The sequence below is a fragment of the Tamandua tetradactyla genome, chromosome 7 (genome assembly GCF_023851605.1).
Source record: "Tamandua tetradactyla isolate mTamTet1 chromosome 7, mTamTet1.pri, whole genome shotgun sequence".
NCBI classification, from domain to species: domain Eukaryota; kingdom Metazoa; phylum Chordata; class Mammalia; order Pilosa; family Myrmecophagidae; genus Tamandua; species Tamandua tetradactyla.
Window position 1 is genome coordinate 32,010,368 of NC_135333.1, and position 18,572 is coordinate 32,028,939.

At 54.0% G+C, this 18,572-nt stretch overlaps 1 protein-coding gene across 2 annotated transcripts in view; it reads left to right on the plus strand.

Moving 5' to 3' along the window:
• MGAT3 (beta-1,4-mannosyl-glycoprotein 4-beta-N-acetylglucosaminyltransferase) overlaps positions 1–16,841 on the plus strand; it is a 32,740-nt gene extending 15,899 nt beyond the window's left edge. Inside the window, exons 1-2 of one of the 2 annotated variants that reach the window (XM_077168877.1) lie at positions 9,338–10,356; positions 12,306–16,841. In XM_077168877.1, coding sequence (XP_077024992.1) covers positions 10,163–10,356; positions 12,306–13,911 — 1,800 coding nt within the window. In that variant the 5' untranslated portion in view covers positions 9,338–10,162 and the 3' untranslated portion in view covers positions 13,912–16,841. Of the gene's footprint in view, positions 1–9,337; positions 10,357–12,305 lie in introns of those variants that run through there. The other variant, XM_077168878.1, reaches the window with a different exon arrangement.
• Positions 16,842–18,572: the final 1,731 nt, after the last annotated feature.

Genomic DNA, 18,572 nt, shown 5'->3' on the forward strand with positions numbered 1-18,572 from the left:
TCTGAGTGCGGCCTCCTGCTCCCCGCGCGCCTCCAGCCACCGGCTGTACCTTCGGCCCGGCCGGAGCGTGTGGTTTTCTCCGCTGCGGTGGGTTCCTGCCGGCCTCCCCGCACCTGCTTCTCCTCCTCTATCACGTCCCTCCTCTTCCCCCTGGGTCCTGCTGCAGCCTCCCTTCCTTCTGCCACCTCCGGGCCTGTGTCCCCAGCCACACTCCAGCCCTGCTTGTCACTCACCTAATGCTCCAGGGCCCGGATGCCAGGAGGCCCCCGAGCCTGCGTCCCTTCCTCCCCGCATCTCCGCCTCTTAGCACCCTCCCGCGGGCACCACCCTGTGCCCACTCCTTGCCAGGTGCCTGCCGCCTCCCCCTCCCCCTGGCCTGTTCCCCCAGGCTGCACGCCCCTGGCCGTCCCCTTGCCCCTGCTCACAAGCCCTACCGCCCTGACGTGCGGCCCCCCTCGGCTTGCCCTGCGGCCCCCTCCACATCTGCCCCACCCCGCTCAGTCTGTCTGGTGCGGTAGCTACTAGTACATGTTGCTATTTATATTAAAAGGAAATATATCATGGTGCATTGGAGTGGCAGGAGGGAAGTACCTGAAACGGTTGAGCTGGGTTCCAGGAGCCTCGATTCTTGAAGACGGTTGTATAACGATAGAGCTTTTACAGCGTGACTGTGTGATTGTGTAAAGCTTGTGTCTGATTCTCCTTTTATCCAGGGTATAGACAGATGAGTAAAAAAACAAAACAAGCAAAGAATGTAAAATAAGTAAATAATAAAGGGAGATGAAGAGTGAAAATTGGGTAGATTAAAATACTGTGGGTCAATGAGAGGGAGGAGTAAGGGGTATGGGATGTATGAGATCTATGCTCTTCTTTTTATTTCTTTTTCTGGAGTGATGCAAATGTTCTAAAAATGATCATGGTGAAGAATACACAGCTAGGTGATGATACTGTGAGCCATTGATCGTATGATATGGTTGGACTGTGTATGTGTGAATATTTCTCCATAAAAATATATATGTTAATGTTTTAAAAGGAAATATAATTATGAATTTAGTTCCCTGGTGGCCCCAGTCCATTTCAAGTGCTCAGCAGCCACAGAGGCTCGCGGCTGCTGTGTTAGATGGAGCTGAGGTCAGGCGGAGCCTCCCTTCCTGGCACAGGCCCCTGTGCTCCGGGGGGCTCTGCTGAGGCCGGCCACCCCTCCCCACCCTTAAGCGCATCCTTCAGGTTCTGGCTTACAAAGGTGGGCAGGGGAATGCTCTTCAAGTTACTTTACCCTCTGAGCCTCAGGCTCCTCATCTGTAAAGTGGGTATAACCAACTCCCACCTCCGAGAGGGGCCACGTGGGTCAGCCAATGTGTGAAGCCCCCAGCTGATGCCAGGCACTGCTAGGCACGCACTAAGGGCTGGGCAAGACGGGGCAGGCGTGGGAGGCTCGGCCACACGGCAGCGAGCCGCATTCCTGGGCAGTGGAAGCCACCGGAGGTTTCTGGGCTGGTGCCGGAAGATGACGGATGTGTTAAGCTTCCAGCGCCACCCGAAAGCACATTCTGCGATGGTAGAAATGTTCTATATCCGTGCTGTCCACAGGCCTCTGGGGACCAGCTGCTGATGCCCCCGGTGAGCCAATGGCCCTTATAGGAAGGGGAGGAAGCCCCAGGGAGCCGGGGCGGGTCCAGCTTTGGGAACCAGCTTTCCCAGACATGTGCCAGCCACTCTGTGGGAAAGTTCTCCGGCAGCCACAGGGGGCTGGGATCTGGCGGAGCAGAGCAGGGAGGGGGTTGGAGGAAGTAGAGGGCCAGAGCAGATGGGGGGGCTGGTTGTGGATGGGGCTCACCATAGAGAGGGCCCCTGGGGCGGGCCTTGCAGTGAGTCTCATGTGGAGGGGCCTCCAGGAGGATGTGACGAGCTGGGGGTCTGACTGTGGGACCCAGGTTCCTGTGCCAGCGGAACTTGGGTTCTGCTGCGCTGGGCACCCGGCTGGCCCAAGACTTGGCTCCCAGCCTAGCTCTGCCTCTCCTCCCTGAACCTCAGTTCCCTGGTCCCTGGAAGGGCTCTGCCTGGCCCCTGGGAAAGATGGGGTCCTTGGCGGTTCTGGCCCTCAAACTCACTGTCTCCCGGGGGTGCTGGGAACAGAGCTCCTGGGGCCTCGGGGGGGGTGCACCAGACTCTCCTCTGCCAGGCTGTGCATGTATAGGCTGGCCCAGAGCCCCCAAGTCTGCAGTCCCTCTGGGCCCCAGGTCTATCAACAGATAAAGGATGCTGGGGAGTGCCAGGCCCCCCCAAGCTGTGTGTGGTTGATTGAGTAGCTTAACTTCTCAAGGCTTCCCTTTCCCCATCTACAAAATGGGGACACATCTGCCTGCCTCCCGGCTGGCACCCCGAATCGGCCCCTGATTTCTCTACATGCCTCATAGCGGCAGTCACTGACAGATGTCCACCAGTGGCCTGGGTGACACATTTCCGGGCAGTACCCTCCCCCGCCCCCCTGCTGTTTGGGCTTTTGACCCTCTTGGAGCCCTGCCTGATAGATATTAATTGGAGTGGATGAAAGGATGGGAGAGCTGAAGGAGTAAAAACAGGTTGTCTCTTGCATCTTGCCAGAATTCTGGGATCTGCTGCGTTCCGTAGCCACCTCCTCTCCCGTCAGCACTCCCTGCGGGGCCATGGAACCTCAGGGTGGAAGGGCCCTTATTTGGTGGAGCTGCTGACTTGCTCTGCTTGGCCCCAGGGAAGGAGCTGGAACCAGTAGTGGAAGCTCCAGGGAGGCTGGTTTAGCTCAACAGAAGGAAGAATTCTAGCAGCCCAAAGGGCTTGGAATGGGCCGCGCTAAGTATTGGACACGTAAAGGCCATTGGGCACTTAGGGGCACTGGCATGAGGCGAAGGTTTGGACAGTAGTGTTACTGGACCCTGGAAGTGGAATTTGGACCTCATCAAGGCTCCAGATTCTCCCGTTTGGGTCTCAAGTCCTTGAAGGCTGATGAGCCTGAGAATTGCCCCCTCGGGTAGTAAGTGCCGGCCAGTGGCAAGCAGCCCCTAATGGGCACAATTGTTTACCAAAGTGGACCGGAAACAAGGCCCCGCAGGTTCAGCCAATCATCCTCTGCAATTGGCAAGAAACCTGAGCAGAAGGAAGGAAAGAAACGGGCATTTATCCAGGCCTACAAACTGCCAGGCTCTGACCCCATAGTTCCTCCAGGCCTCCTGGGCAGGGCGTGTCATCATTTTCAGTCTGAGAAAACTGAGGCTCAGAGAGGCCAAATAGCTTGCCCAAGGGCACACAGCCAGTAAGTCACAGCACTGGATCCAAACCAAATAACTCCTGATTCCCAGTACCAATAGAGGCCATTGCTTCTTGAGCACCTGCTGTATGCCTAAGCACAATTCCTAGCCTTTTGCATAGGTTCATTCATTTCACTCCCCCAACAACCCTATGAGACAGGAACTCAAACCTCCATTTTACAGGGAGGGGATCCTGAGGCTCAGGGAGGTGGAGTAACTTTCCCAAGGTCAAAGCCAGCGTCCAGGCCCAGGTTAGTGTCACCACTGCCCTCCTCTGCCCAGAACCTCTGGACACAGCAGGGTTGGCTGCAGAGTTGCCGCCTCCTGCCTTCCTTTCAGAGATGGGGAGAGCCTCAGGTCATGTGGGGACAGACTGGGCTGGAGTAAAAGACAGTCCAGGGAGGCAGACATCAGCTCAAAGTCTAGATGCCTTGCTAAGGTGGAGCTACCTTTGGGAGTGGAGGTGAGCGTTCATCCCTGAAGATGCTGCCCAGGACAGGGGCAGGCTGGGCGGCCCCCAGTATACCTCCTAGGGAGAGTCTGCTACTCCATTCCCAGGAAGCTCTGAATACCTACTGGGTGCTGCATACCCACATAGGCAGGTAGACTCATGTCCCCATTTAAGGAGTAGAGTACCCGGTGGCTATCTCAGAGCCGAGGACACCCAGGGATCAGGCATCATGAGGGCACTGAGGCAGATGGGGAAGGGCTGGCAGAGTATGGGGCGGGTAGGGGCTGCGGCCATGAGCCGTCAGAATCACCAGGGAGGCTGGTGGGGGTGGGGGCTGAGCCAGGCGAGGGCTCCCCAGGGCCGGGCTAGGACCCTGGTCAGCGCAGGCATGCTCAGGACCACGGAGAGCTCCGCGGGAGTCTCCCATCACCCTGTTGACAGCTGTCAGCGCGTCCGCGCCCTGGGAGGCTGCTGGCCACTTGGCAGACACTGCGATCACAGCCTGCGGCTCCCAGGGGGCTCCCCTCTTCTCTCCAGCCGGAAGCTTGAGCCGTGACCCTGAGGTCATGGGGTTTGGACTCATCCAAGGAAAAAGGGCACAAGGAGGAAAAGGGAGAAAGGGGGAGAGGAGAAGTACGGAGAGCAGGGAAGGGAGGAAGAAAATTTGTCCTGCTGGCACCTTCCAGGGCATGGCCATGACCTTGAGTCAGGTCCACAGGGGTCCTGAGGTGGGCTTGCCTGCGCACCTGGGACAGCCTCAATTCCACATGATTATTTGGCTGCCTGGAAGCACCCGGTCCACCCCCTTGGACCTCTGGGGCCGGTTGCAACTCATGGAGTGTTTGGCATCTGGTGGCAGGGAGACTCTGGGTGGACTCTTAGAGAGCTCCGAGGAAGCTCTTCCGCCCCTTCCCTAGCAGCCGCAGGAAGCCTGGCGCCGTTTCCCAGCCCACCCCCGCTCCTGGCAGGCTCTAGTTTTGCTCTGGCACCCCCTGCCCCCCTTGCCGACTCCTGTGCTTTGCTCCTTCCTGCTCTGAGACAGGGCTGATGCCTACTGGCACCTGCCAGGGGGCTACTCCCAGCCTTTGCTTCTGCTGTGTACCCCCGTCCCCCACTTGAAGGCTCTCCCTCTGTTCTGCAATTGTCGGAGCTAATGCTTATTGAGTGCTTACTATGTGCCAGACACTTTACATGGGTTCATTTGTTGAACCCTCATTTTATAGACAAGGAAATGGAGGCACACAAAAGTTATTAATCTGCCCAAGACACAGATAGGGAATGGCAGAGTCGGGATTTGAACTGCGGTCTGGCTCCAGAGTCTGCACGTGGAAGTGACAGTGAGCATGTGTGGCGGCCAGGGCTGAGCACCTGCTGTGTAAAGCTCCGTCCCCGGGACCTCGCAGTCCAGCTAGGAAGACAGACATCAGGGGAGACCAGCCCAGTGTGACAAGTTTTAGGAAAGGGGCAGGGTGGGGGGCCAGGGTTCTGGCTCCGTCTCTGATTTGGTATCTCCTAGGAAGCGGGCAGGGCAAGGATAATGGTGTTCATTTTATAGATGGGGAAGCTGAGCCCCAGAGAGGCCGAGTGACCTACTGAGGTTTACAGGAGTAGATGCAAACCCTAAGGCGTGACTCCCAGCGTAGTGCTCCTTGCAGGGAATCAGGGGGAGCCACGCCGGAAGTTTAAGGAGGAGTCTTGGCCAGGCTGGGATCTGGGACCTCCCAAGGGTTGGGAGGCTCAGGGTGGATGTAGCCCGAGATGGAGGTGCTTGGTTTCAGGAGAGGAGGAGCCTAGTTCAGAGCAGGCACTCTAGAAATTTGGAGAATTCGACTGAACTAGTAAAGGCCTAGGTTTGGCCCCAGAGCTGCCTGAGATCACGTCTCAGCAGCAGGAGGGCCCCACAGAGGGTCCTTGACCTCAGAGCTGCCTATCTGGAGCTCAGAGGGCATGGGTCCAGATCAAGGGAGGCCCCGTCCCTCCCATGCCCTCCAGGACCTGGGTTTCTGGAGCAGCTCAAGCAAGTGCCTCCTGGGAAGTAGGAGGAGGGGGCAGCTGGGCTGGACAGTCACCACCCCCCCCCCCCCAGCTCCTACTCCCAGGGTGTGCAGGGGGGCCACAGACCCAAAGCCTTGCCCACCCCCCAGCCCCATCCATCCTGTGAAGCCTCTAGACAGAGTATCCTACAAAAAAGACGTAAGATTTGGATCTGGAATCTGAGGTTATTGTCCAAGCTCTGCCATTAGCCAGCTGTGTGACCTTGGCCACGTCCCCCACTCTCTCAGCTGCAGTGCTCGTGTCTATAGGAGGAGAAGCTGTGGTCAGGGCAAGGACCCAGCAGAGACAGATGGCCTGGCCTGAAATCCCAGCTCTGCCCTTTACCATCTGCAGAAGACTCAGGGAAGGAAGGCTGTGCAGGCCTCCTCCAGCCCACTTAAAGACTCCTCCATCCTTCCAGTTTTGGGGACCACTGGTTTTGATTCCTTGCTCATGCTTCACATCCAGGCCATCAGCAGATCCCACTGGCTCTCCCTTCAGAGTGGATTCAGAATCTGACCATTTCCTGCAACCCACACCTGGCCAAAGCAACCCCCCTCCCCCATCTCTCACCTGGACAATGCCGCAGCCTCCTCCCCAGCTTCCGACTCTGTCCTTGATGCCAGCAGCCTGTGCTCCACACAGCAACCAAAGTGATCCTAAGTCCAGGCACATCGCTCTTCTCTCGGCATCCTCTAGTGAAACCTACGTTTCCAGCCATGGCCCTGCCCTGCGTGACCTGGGCTCGTCTGTCTCCCTCTGGTCTCCCCTGCCAAACTGTACTCCACTCTCTGCAGACACACCCCGGCTGGGCAGTGGCCATTCCTGCCACCTAAAACGCTCTTCCCTGTGCCCTCACCTGCCTCAAGCCTCTGCTCCAATGTCACCTCCTCTGTGAGGCCTGCCCTGACCTCCCCACCTAACACTGAACCCCACCCCCCACCCTTTACCCTGCTTTGTTTTTCAGAGCACAACTCTTTCTAACATACAGAATCATTCTACTGGCTTCTTTTTGGTTTATTGTGGTGTGTTTGCCCCGTCAACCCTAGTGCAAGCCCCATAAAGCAGGGATTTTTGTCCATCTTGTCTCCTCTGTATTCCCAGGGCTGTGTCTGCACACAGTAGGTTCTCAGGAAATAGCTGCTAAGTGAATGAGTGATGTGGGGTAAGTGACTGTCCTGTGGCATGCCGTGTGGCTCAAAGGCGACGTTGGCCATTGGTGGACTCTTCCTGGGGTCCCTGTCATCCCACTGGTTTGGACTTTGGCACATGGAGGGGTTCAGGGCCCGTCACTGCTCCAAGAGAATCGAGTATGACCCTTAGGAATTGTGTGGTGCTGAGCAAATTACCTGGTCTCTGTGGCCTCAGTCTGCTCATCTGTAGAATGGGGATGATGAGGGGACCTGCCTCGGGTTGGGGACTGAATGGGGGGCTGCGCGGACTGTGGTGAGCCTCGGGTAAGCGTCGCGAGCGTCAGCCTTATGGTCAGGCCTGGAGGGGTCGCGCCTCGAGGGAGGTTTGCAGTGAGGGCAGGAGCACTGCCAGCCGGGCCCTGCTTGGTTCCCTGGCTTGAACCCAAAGCCAGGCCACCTGTACTAGGGAGGGACATGGTGTCCTCTGTAGTGGGGGGTGGGGGGTAACAACAAGAGGACAGCGCTGGCTCAAGTCCCAACTCGGCCACCTTTTTTTTTTTTAATATCTTTTTGTTGTGGTAAAAAATATTAACATAAAATTTACCATTTAACCATTTTAAAAAGTACAATTTAGTGGCATTAAGTACATTTACAATGATATGTAATCATTACTACTGTCTATTTCCAAAACATTTTCATCATCCAGAATTCAACTCTGTACCCAATAAGCACTAACTCCCTCTTCTCCCCTCCTCCCAGCCCCTGGTCTCCTCTAATGTACTTAAAAAAAAAAGATTTCTTTTTATTGTATAATATAACATTTATACAAAGCAAAGAAAGAAAAAAGCAGTTGTTTTCAAAGCACTCTTCAGCAAGTAGTTACAGGACAGACCCCAGTTTGTCATAGGCTGCCATGCCATCCTCTCAGATTTTTCCTTCTAGCTGCTCCAGCACATTGGAGGTTAGAAGGAATACGTACTTTTCAATCATCACAACTGAATATTGTGTGTGTGTGAAAAATGGTGTATATACAAAAAAGCAATATATTTCAAAGCACAGCACAACAATTAGTTGTAGAACAGATTTAAGAGTTTGGTATGGGTTACAATTCCACAATTTAAGGTTTTTACTTCTAGCTGCTCTAAGGTACTGGAGAATAAAAAAAAACTATCAATATACTGATTCAGCACTCATACTCATTTATTAAACCCTACCTTCTCTGTGTGACTCTACCATCACCTTTGATCTTTCTATCCCACTCTAAGGGTGTTTGGGCTATGGGCATTCTAACTTTCACGTTGGAAGGGGCTGTCGATAATATGAGGTAGGGAAAGGGAACTAGTTGATGTGCTGGAGAGGCGGGGCCCTCTAGGTTTCAGGACTTATCTTGTCCAGGGACCCATCTGGAGGCTGTAGGTTTCTGAAAAGTTACCCTAGTGTATGGAACCCTTGTGGAATCTTATATAATGCCCTAGGTGTTCTTTAGGATTGGCTGGAATGGTTTTGGTTGGGGTTTGGCAAGTTATGATAGGTAGCAATGTCTAACTGAAGCTTGCTTAAGAGTGACCTCCAGGGTAGCGTGTCGACTCTATTTGAACTCTCTCTGCCACTGATACCTTATTTTGTTACACTTCTTTTCCCCCTTTTTGTCAGGGTGGAATTGTTGATCCCACAGTGTCAGGACCAGACTCATCACTGGGAATCATCTCCCACATCTCCAGGGAGATTTTCACCCCTGGATGTCATGTCCCACAAAGGGGGGACGGGAATGATTTCATTTACAGAGTTGGTAGCCTACTTTCTGTCTCTATGGATTTGCCTGTTCTAAATACCTCACCTAAGTGCAGTCATACATTATTTGAACTTTGGCGCCTGGCTTCTTTCATTTATCATCATGTTTTCAAGATTTATCCATGTATCAGAACCATAATATTCCATAGTATGGATTTCCACGTGTTGTTTATTTATCCATCACCCATAGGTGGGCACTTAAGCAGCTTCCCCCTTTTGGCTACTGTGAACAGTTCCACGCTGAACAACGACATACACGCATCTGTTGAGTCCCTGTTTTCAGTTCTTTTGGGTCTGCCACCCTCTGAATGTGTGATCTGAGGAAAGTTCTTGTCATCTGGTTGAGTCTCAGCTTCCTCATCTGTAAACAACGAAGCTACAGTGACCTCCTGTGGTGGCTGAGATACTTAAATGGAAGCCTTATTTGTTTATCCCAATGCTTTTTCGTTTTTTCTGTTTCCTATTTGTATGCTGCCTTGTTCAAAAATGTACTTGAAGCATTTGCCAAAATATGTGAAGATACAATACAGGCAGAGTTCTTGCCTGCCATGCTGGAGACCCGGGTTTGATTCCTGGTGCCTGCCCATACAAAAAAAAAAAAAAAAAAAAATTCAAAAGATAAAATAAAAAGGAATCAGGCAGAGAATAACAGTTGGAAAAAGACATGCAGCTGTGAGTGAAGATGTTCCAGGAAATGCACCATGTGAGCAATACTTTGCTTGCCTCAGGCCAACCACTTGTGGGTTCTGAGCCTCCTAGCAGCCCAAGTGATGAGGGAAACCTGCTCAGTTCCCTGACTTTCAGCAGCAGTCCTCTACAGCTGTTCTCTGAAGACATAGCAGTGGAGCATAGCCCAGCATCATGTAACGAGATCCTGGAAACCAGCCTGGGCAATGAACCCATGGGGCAGCTGGGTCACTATGACCTTGGTGGGGCCACTGAGGCCCCTTTGCAACAAGCAGGGTGTTCTCTTGCCTTTCCTGGTTTCTCTGACCTTGCTCAGGCCTTTGTCCACTATTACCAGGGTGTTTAGTCTGAGTGGCAGTCCCAGGCGCTGCCTTCCAACAGCCACAGGCTAGTGATGGAGACGAAGCGAGTTCTGGTCAACAAGGGCTGGGGTTGAAATGTGCCCCTCAGAACCAGGCCCAGAGAGAGCCTGCCAGAGGACCTGGGCTGCTTTGCCAGGTCCTGGAACCCTGTGGTTGGGTCGCTCTGGAGGCTTGTGCCATGTTACCTTGTGCTTGATCTCTTCTCATGGAATGACCTCCTACGTGCCCGCTTTTATCAGGCTTGACCCTTTGCCCCTCTGCTCACCCTGCTGAGCTGGTTTTGATTTGCCCGTGCAGGGCCGGAATCCATCTTGGAGCCCAGAAGACCCACTGAAAAAAAGTTATCAAGTAGCAATCTCTCCTTCCCTTGCTCTCAAAAGGCAATGGACACCAGCCCCACCTCTGCCCTGGGGACCGCTGATGCTGACATTTAGCAGAGGTCAGGTCCCTACCCCTGATTGTCCTGTCTGCGGTCAGCAGGCTCCAGGAGGCAGGCATTTCAACTGGAGGGGGCAGGACATTCCAGACCTAACACTCCGATGGCACGCCACCCTGACCAGCAGGATCGGTGACTCTCCTGCTACTCATGAGCTTGCTCAGGACACCTCAACAAGGTGAGGCTGTGAAAGACGGAACTGGAGCTGAGCCCTCCCACCTCATGGCCCAGCAGTCACTGTGGACAGGTCCCCTAGGCCCTGGTTTCCTCCTCTATAAAATGAAGGCATTGGATGAGATGGTCCTTAAAATGTACACTAGAGCGAACATTTCATGAAAATTACGTTGGGGGCTTCCAGCCTTGAGTGCCAGAAGGAATAAAAGTGTATTAAGTACCTACTGCATGCTCACCAGGAACTCTGCTTGGCTGTCGAACCATTAAACTCACTCAGTCTGCCACAGCTGTGTACCCATTTCACAGATGGAAAAATTAAGGTTCAGAGAGGTGAGAGGCCTGTTGCCACTGGCCCTCCCTATGCTTTGTCTTTGGTCAGATGGGTCTAATCTCCTAGCCTGCTTGCCCCACTCCTGGGCTAAGTGTGGGGTTAGTTAATAGGAATGTGCCAATGTCAGCTTCTTAGTTGTGACAGATGTACCCTGGTGATGTAAGATGTTAGTGGGGAAAACTGGGTGAGGGGTGTACAGAACTCTGGGTACACTCTGTGTAACTTTTCTGGAAAACAACAAATATTCTAAAAGTAAAAGTTAATTTAAGTCTAAAAAAGAAGACACAAGAATCTCCATTCTACCTTGTGTGTAATAACCATAAACGAACTGATAAACTATAAATACGCGAATAGAGAAAGGCTAGATAAGGCATGACATTCAAAATAACTGATGGTTTGAAGCATGTTCTTAAAGCTAATCCATTTCTGCGGGTGTGGACCCCATTTTAAGTAGGATCTTCTGGTAAGTACAGTCTTACCTTAAGTTAAGAAGAGACACACCTCATTCAGGGTGGGTCTTAATCCTTTAACCGGAATTCTTGATAAGAGAATCAAGTCAGACAAAGAGAAAAAGCCACAGGAGCAGAACGAGAAAGCGAAGGAAGCAGGAGACTGGAAGCAACTAAACCCGGAAGAGAGGGGAAAGACAGACAAACGCCATGTACCTTTCTAAGTGACAGAGGAGTCCAGGATCACCTGTTTTTGGAAAGAGGACATTACCGGATAAGGCCTGGATTTGGACATTACTCTCAGACTCGAAACTGTAAGCTTGTAAACTACTAAATCTGCACTGGTAAAGCCAACCCATTTCACAGTATCTGCATTTTGGCAGCCAACAGACTAAAACAATAGCCATGGATATTTAGGTGGGCTTTCAAATGAAATGGGAGGTTGTTTCTACTGTTAAGAAATATCTCTTTTATTCTATCATTGGTTGAGGAAAACAAATGGGTTGGACTTCGTGTCCAATATGACAATATTTATATAAGGTATCAGACCAAGAATAGAAATATGTTAATGAGATATACACGTATATACCCACATATTTGAAAATGTGTATAAAGCCAGCACTACTAACCTCAAACGGATAACATTTTTGATGCCTGGGGATGTTTAGTGTAGAGGATGGGGTAATGAAGGGTGATCTTGACTTAATTTTACTCTTTAAACATGTTAGAATTAAATGTGTTCCATGGAGTGAGAACTGCATTTTTTTTTCAATGAAAAATTATTCAGAAAATCTGCCAATATGGCCACAAAAATTAGAAATAAACAGTACAAGAACAGTACCCTGCGGTGGTTTGGAGAAGGGGCCTCTTCCTTGGGGCCTGTAAGCTGCCTCCAGGGGCTGAGTTGCGCTTTTCCCAGGATGCACTGAGTTGCTGGAGCAGCCCCCAGGTGAAGGAGGGATAACCTGGCTGTCTCTGGGCTGTGGGAGCAAGGGGTGCGGTCCTAGCTGGGCCTGGAGAGGTGTTTCCTTGATGCTGGGTTTTCTAGGGGTACTTGGTGCAGCAAGTCAAATCTGCAGCCTTGACTCCCCGGGGTAGGACCTCAGGCCCCTCCTTGGGAGAAGGGCCTCAGGTCCCCCTGGCTCAGGTCTGCTCTCTCCCTCTTTCCCGCAGGATGAAGATGAGACGCTACAAGCTCTTTCTCATGTTTTGTATGGCCGGCCTGTGCCTCATCTCCTTCCTGCACTTCTTTAAGACCCTGTCCTACGTCACCTTCCCCCGCGAACTGGCCTCCCTCAGCCCAAACCTCGTGTCCAGCTTCTTCTGGAACAATGCCCCCGTCACGCCCCAGGTCAGCCCGGAGCCGGGTGGCCCCGACCTGCTGCGTACCCCACTCTATTCCCACTCGCCCCTGCTCCAACCGCTGTCACCCAGCAAGGCCACCGAGGAGCTCCACCGGGTGGACTTCGTGCTGCCCGAGGACACGACCGAGTATTTTGTCCGCACCAAAGCTGGGGCCGTGTGCTTCAAACCCGGCACCAAGACGCTGGAGAAGCCCCCATCGGGGCGGCCGGAGGAGAAGCCCGAGGCGGGGGACGGTGCGTCTGCCAGGGGCCCCGCGCGCCACCTGCTGAACGCCCGGGAGCGCCCGGGGGGCCGGGGCCCGCGACGCAAGTGGGTGGAGTGCGTGTGCCTGCCCGGCTGGCACGGGCCCAGCTGCGGGGTGCCCACCGTGGTGCAATACTCCAACCTGCCCACCAAGGAGCGCCTGGTGCCGCGGGAGGTGCCGCGACGGGTCATCAACGCCATTAACATCAACCACGAGTTCGACCTCCTGGACGTGCGCTTCCACGAGCTGGGCGACGTGGTGGACGCCTTCGTGGTGTGCGAGTCCAACTTCACCGCCTACGGCGAGCCGCGGCCGCTCAAGTTCCGCGAGATGCTGACCAACGGCACCTTCGAGTACATCCGCCACAAGGTGCTCTACGTCTTCCTGGACCACTTCCCGCCGGGCGGCCGGCAGGACGGCTGGATTGCCGACGACTATCTGCGCACCTTCCTGACGCAGGACGGCGTCTCGCGCCTGCGCAACCTGCGGCCCGATGACGTCTTCATCATCGACGACGCCGACGAGATCCCCGCGCGCGACGGCGTCCTCTTCCTCAAGCTCTACGACGGCTGGACGGAGCCCTTCGCCTTCCACATGCGCAAGTCGCTCTACGGCTTCTTCTGGAAGCAGCCGGGCACCCTGGAGGTGGTGTCGGGCTGCACGGTGGACATGCTGCAGACGGTGTACGGGCTGGATGGTATCCGCCTGCGGCGCCGCCAGTACTACACCATGCCCAACTTCCGCCAGTACGAGAACCGCACGGGCCACATCTTGGTGCAGTGGGCGCTGGGCAGCCCCCTGCACTTTGCCGGCTGGCACTGCTCCTGGTGCTTCACCCCCGAGGGGATCTATTTCAAGCTCGTGTCCGCCCAGAACGGCGACTTCCCCCGCTGGGGGGACTACGAGGACAAACGGGACCTCAACTACATCCGGGGTTTGATCCGCACCGGGGGTTGGTTCGATGGCACGCAGCAGGAGTACCCGCCCGCCGACCCCAGCGAGCACATGTACGCCCCCAAGTACCTCCTCAAGAACTACAACCAGTTCCGCTACCTGCTGGACAACCCCTACCAGGAGCCCAGGAGCACCGCGGAGGGCCGGCGGCGGAACAGGGACCCCGATGACCGGCCGCCGCTGGCCAAGGGCAGATTGGATGTGGTGGAAGGCTAAGGTTGCATGATCTAGGGCCAGTGGCCGCTGACCCTCCTGCCGCCTTGCCTGGTTCTTGAGAGGAGACAGGGAATGGAGGAGAGGGACAGGGGTCTTCCCTCCTCTAGCCCTTGTGAATCAGGGGTCAGGCCATTATGCTTGGAGGACAGGCCCAGATGTCTGCTCGGCCCTTTTGCCTGCCAAGAGGTTTACCTGGGAGGTGCCAATGGAGAGGATGTGATGGTTACTGGATAGCAGGAAGGGTGGGTGGAAGTGTGGGAATGCTGGATATCATGGCAGATGTAGGGCCTCCTGGCCTGCAGGGGAGAAGCCAACCATTTGCGTCAGGGCTCTCTGGACCTGCAGTGGGAAAGGAGGTCCCTTTATTGCAGATAGATTACTCTATCTGTAAATAGAAGCACTCAGGTGCAGGAGGAGGAGGCAACACTAAGGTGGGAGGGGGTGGAAAGCAGCATGGAGCTGGGAGGCAGTGCAGATGGATGCTGGGTGGGAGGGAGAAGAACACTCCCCACCCCCACCCAGGGCACAGGAGGCTGGGAGCACCCTGCCCCCAAGCCCAGCTCTGCTCTCCCCAGTCCCTCACCAGCTGATGTAGGCCTGGGGAGTCTTTCTTTTGGTTCTCAGACCTGACCTTGACTTTCTTTATTACTTTTATGTTGTTCTCCTTGTAGGCTATTCACTTAATCCATGCCAAGGCCAGAAATCCAGTTTTCAGGGTGGGGCAGGAGCTGGAGGCTGGATGCACAGCCAGCGCAGTAGGTCAGGCCACAGGGTAGGGGCAGAGGACGAGGCTGACAGGTCTCTGCATGTTTTACCCTCTCCCTCTCCATCACTTCTTCCCACCCAAACCCACAGCTCCAGCTCCCCACTGCCTCAGGTGGAATCACCTTTGTGTCCCTTCTTGGGACTGGCTAGGGGCCAGCTACATGGCTGCCCTGGACCCAGAAAGGGACATTGAGGCCAGTTGTATGTCATCTCAGTCCTCTTCGTTTGCTGTCTGGGGGCAGGAAGTATATTTGTTAGGGGTAGATTCTAAGCTGCTGTAATTAAGAAATCCCTAAACATAGTGCTTGAAAGACAGAAGCTATTTCTAATTTAACTGTCTAGAAGAGATGATCTGGAGCTAGTAGGGCAACTTCGCTTTCTTTCATACACATGTGCCAGTTCTTGATACAGGATGGCTGCTCCAGCTTCCACCATCATGTGCAGGTCCAAGCCAGGGGGAAGCAGGGAAAGCACACACCCTTTCCTTTGAAGGACAGGGCACAGTCTGACTGCATTCCCTTGGTGGGGCTTAGACACATGGCCACAAGTAGCTGCAAGGGAAGCTGGGAAATGTAGTCCTCATCTTTCCCACTTCAGCTTTGCTAAAGGAAGGAGAGAATATGGTGGGAGAGAAGACAGAAAAAAGCTGGAAATGACTGTTTCCATCCTCGGGGCCTGTCCTTGTTCAGACCTTCTGGAACAACTTGATCCTGCTTCCTCTCCCCTTACTGTGCCAGCCCAAGGCTTGATGTGGCAAGAGCCAGCAGTTGTGTGAAAAGGGTAAGATGTCCCCCTCTTCCCTGGGCCCCTCAGATGCTTACCCAGTGTCGGTGGTGTGCAGCGTCAGCCTGTAGGATGGTCTGTGTGTGCGTGCGTGTATATTTATGGGCATGGCTGCATGCTTGGTGTGGATTTGTACATGTCTGTATCGATGTGTCCCTGTAAATAGAGGCTTGTGCGTGGATGTCAGAGTTGGTTCAGGGGTCCCCTTCCCCAAAGCCTGGAGCCTATGGCCACCTCCTCCAGCACCTCAGAATAGCTGAGGCAGAAATGCTGTTAGGGAACCTGGAAAGCGAGGCTAGAGGAAATGCAAGGTCTGTCCGTCTCTGTCAGTCTTTCAGTCCAAGAATCCTCATGCTGTCCCCAGGCCCTCGTCTCCCCACCCACGTCGTGCCATCCAGCGGAGGCCTTATCCAGGTTTTATTGGAGTTGCCCTGCTGGGCCAGGAGAGGAGGGTGTCTCCCTGCTGCAGCCCTGCCTGGGGAGCTGCACAGCGCCAGTGGGAAGTGGGGAGCTGGCTGAGCCGAGCAGCCTTTGGTAGGCAGGCATGAAGCAGGCTGGGGGGCTCTATTGCCCCCACTTTCCCTCCTGTCCGGGGGACGCCCCCTGAAGGAATTTTCCACTGGAGTGACAGCGACCCCCTGCTCTGGTTCCTTTTGGGACTGAAAGGAGGCTCAGGGGGTCGGGGTCAGGCCAGGCCAGCCCTCTCCACCCCACCCCCGACTGTCTCTCTGCCCAGCACTGGATGGGCTGCCTTGAAGGGGCTCCCTCCCCCGCCTGCCACCACCCCTGCTCCTCAGACCCTCAGCTACTGTGCTGACTCCCTCCCCTGGGCTCAGGGGCAGGGGAAAGAAGGGAGAAGCCTGGCCAGCAGGTGACAGGGCAGCTGTGGGGGCAGGGGGGAGGGCAGGGAGTAGTTCACTTATAATCACATCATACACTGGGAATGAGGGGGGCCAGAGGAGTCCTGGGCCTCTCCCCCCCAACAGCTGTGAATGTGGGCTCCTGGCCACCACTGGTACCCTGGCCATGTCCAGGTTTCTTCCCTCGGGAGAAACCTGGACATCCACATCCAGGGAGGCCATCTGGTACGGTGCCACCCACTGTCCAGGCCGAGTCCATCCCCGGGGACCAGCGTTGGAGAGTTTTGGGGACAAAGGTCACAGTGGGCATGGGAGGGAGGAGGCAGGATTTGCCCAAGCAGAAGGCAGGGCCCTGGGAAATGTATAATTTCATAACACCAAGAATGATAATAGTAATATTTTTTTTGTAAGGAAGAATCAAAATGTACATTCTGAAATCATTTTCTCTGTAAATGGTTGGATTTCATTTCACCCTTAAAGGGATGCTTAAAGGAGAAGATAATATTAATAATAAAAACAGCTACAAAGTCTGAAGGGCGTGCCTGTGTGGTCAGTTTAGGGGTTTTCTGGGGCAAGCTGGCAGCTTGGATCTTGCTGAAAAGGGAGCTGGGGTAGGATGAGGGGAGAGGTACCTTCTGGCTCCAAGAACTGGTGACACCCACCCCTCGAGGTGGGGGTCCCAGAGGAAAGCAGTGGTCTCCCCCATTCTGTCCCTACTCTTGGATGGTCCTCCTTCTGTCATGTCAGTGCCAAGGCCGAGTGGCCTGTTGGTGGCAGAGCGTGGAGGTACTTGGGGTGGGGACTGAATTCCCCCAGGCTTGAGGGGCCATGGAGTAGATGTGGATACCCAGCATTGCCAGGAGAGGGCGACAGAGACCCACCTACTGTTGAAGGTCAAGCCTGCAACCCTTAAATCTGTTCTAGGGTGAATCATCCTCATCAGCATCAAATGTTTAACCATGATTTAAATCAAACTCTGGGCTGCAGGCTCTCCCTCCCCATCATTCTTGATCTACAAATGTGAAAGTGGGGCTTAGACACGTTCAATGAGGCAGTGAATGGCAGTGTCAGAATCTGCCTGACACCTGAAGCTGAGTTCCTAAGTGCCAAACTGCACTCCCTCTACCAGCATCCTTGCACTGGGGGAGAAAGATGAGGGGAGTGGCAAGGGAGGGGGAGGGAGAAGAGGACGGGCTGGTGGTGGGAGCTGGATTCAAGCCTCCAAGTTCTCAACCAAGCCACGCTCAGCACCGAGTCAGGGGACACTGGCTGGGGATGGTGCACAGACAGGTAGGTTCAACCTCAGAAAGATGGGTGAGGACCTATGCTGCATTATCAGAGCCCAGGAAATTGGGTCAGATCCTACTGTCTCCCTCATCTGGCCATCCGGGAAAGTCTCGGTGGCCTCAGAGGGGACACTTAAAGGCTCCCAGACTCTGTCTTCTGTACATAAAAATGGAGTGTAGGAGGCTTTACTGCACCAGCTCTTAATGAGGATAAAGTGAAATAAAAATGCTTTCCAACCTGTAAAGCTCCATCCAGATGGGAGGATTGAGGGTAGCGATGATGAATGGTCAACATCAATTATTAAAATACCTCTGGGGTTGCTTCCCAGAGTGGGGCTTGAGCTATGAGCTGTCAAAAGCCTAAGGATGCTGAGGGCCCATGAGCCCAGGACCTTACTGGAAGCTCCCACCCATGCACCCAAATCTTAGAACACCCACAAATCTCCATTAAGTTTCAACAAAATGAAAGGCCCTCTCCAGCCAGCAGCCTTGGCTCCTGGCCTGCTGTTCTGGTGAATTCCTAGAGACTCAGTTATTAGCAGGAAACAAACTTTTAAATTAAAATAGTTCTTTTAGTTTACCCTATCAATTATTTATTGCTATTGAACAAACCATCCCAAAACTAAGTGGCATAAAACAACTGTTTGCTCACAGTTCCACTGCCCAGCAGAGGGTGAGCATCTGCTCTTTTAGGCCTGACCTGGGGTGATGGGTCAATGACAAAAGAAGGGATAATGCACAAAGGAATGAGCCTGTCAGCCAGTCAACAGTCACGCACCAGATATGAGGGAGTGGCAGACAGCGACCATAGGAGGGCCTCCCCACCCCACAGATCCACTGAGATGAGGTGCTGAGCAGGGCCTCACATCACCAAAGCGGTCTGCTGCCAGAAATACATTGCCTTGATCTAATCCCAAGGAAACATCACACAAACCCAAATTCAGAGGTACAATCTGCAAAAAAAAAA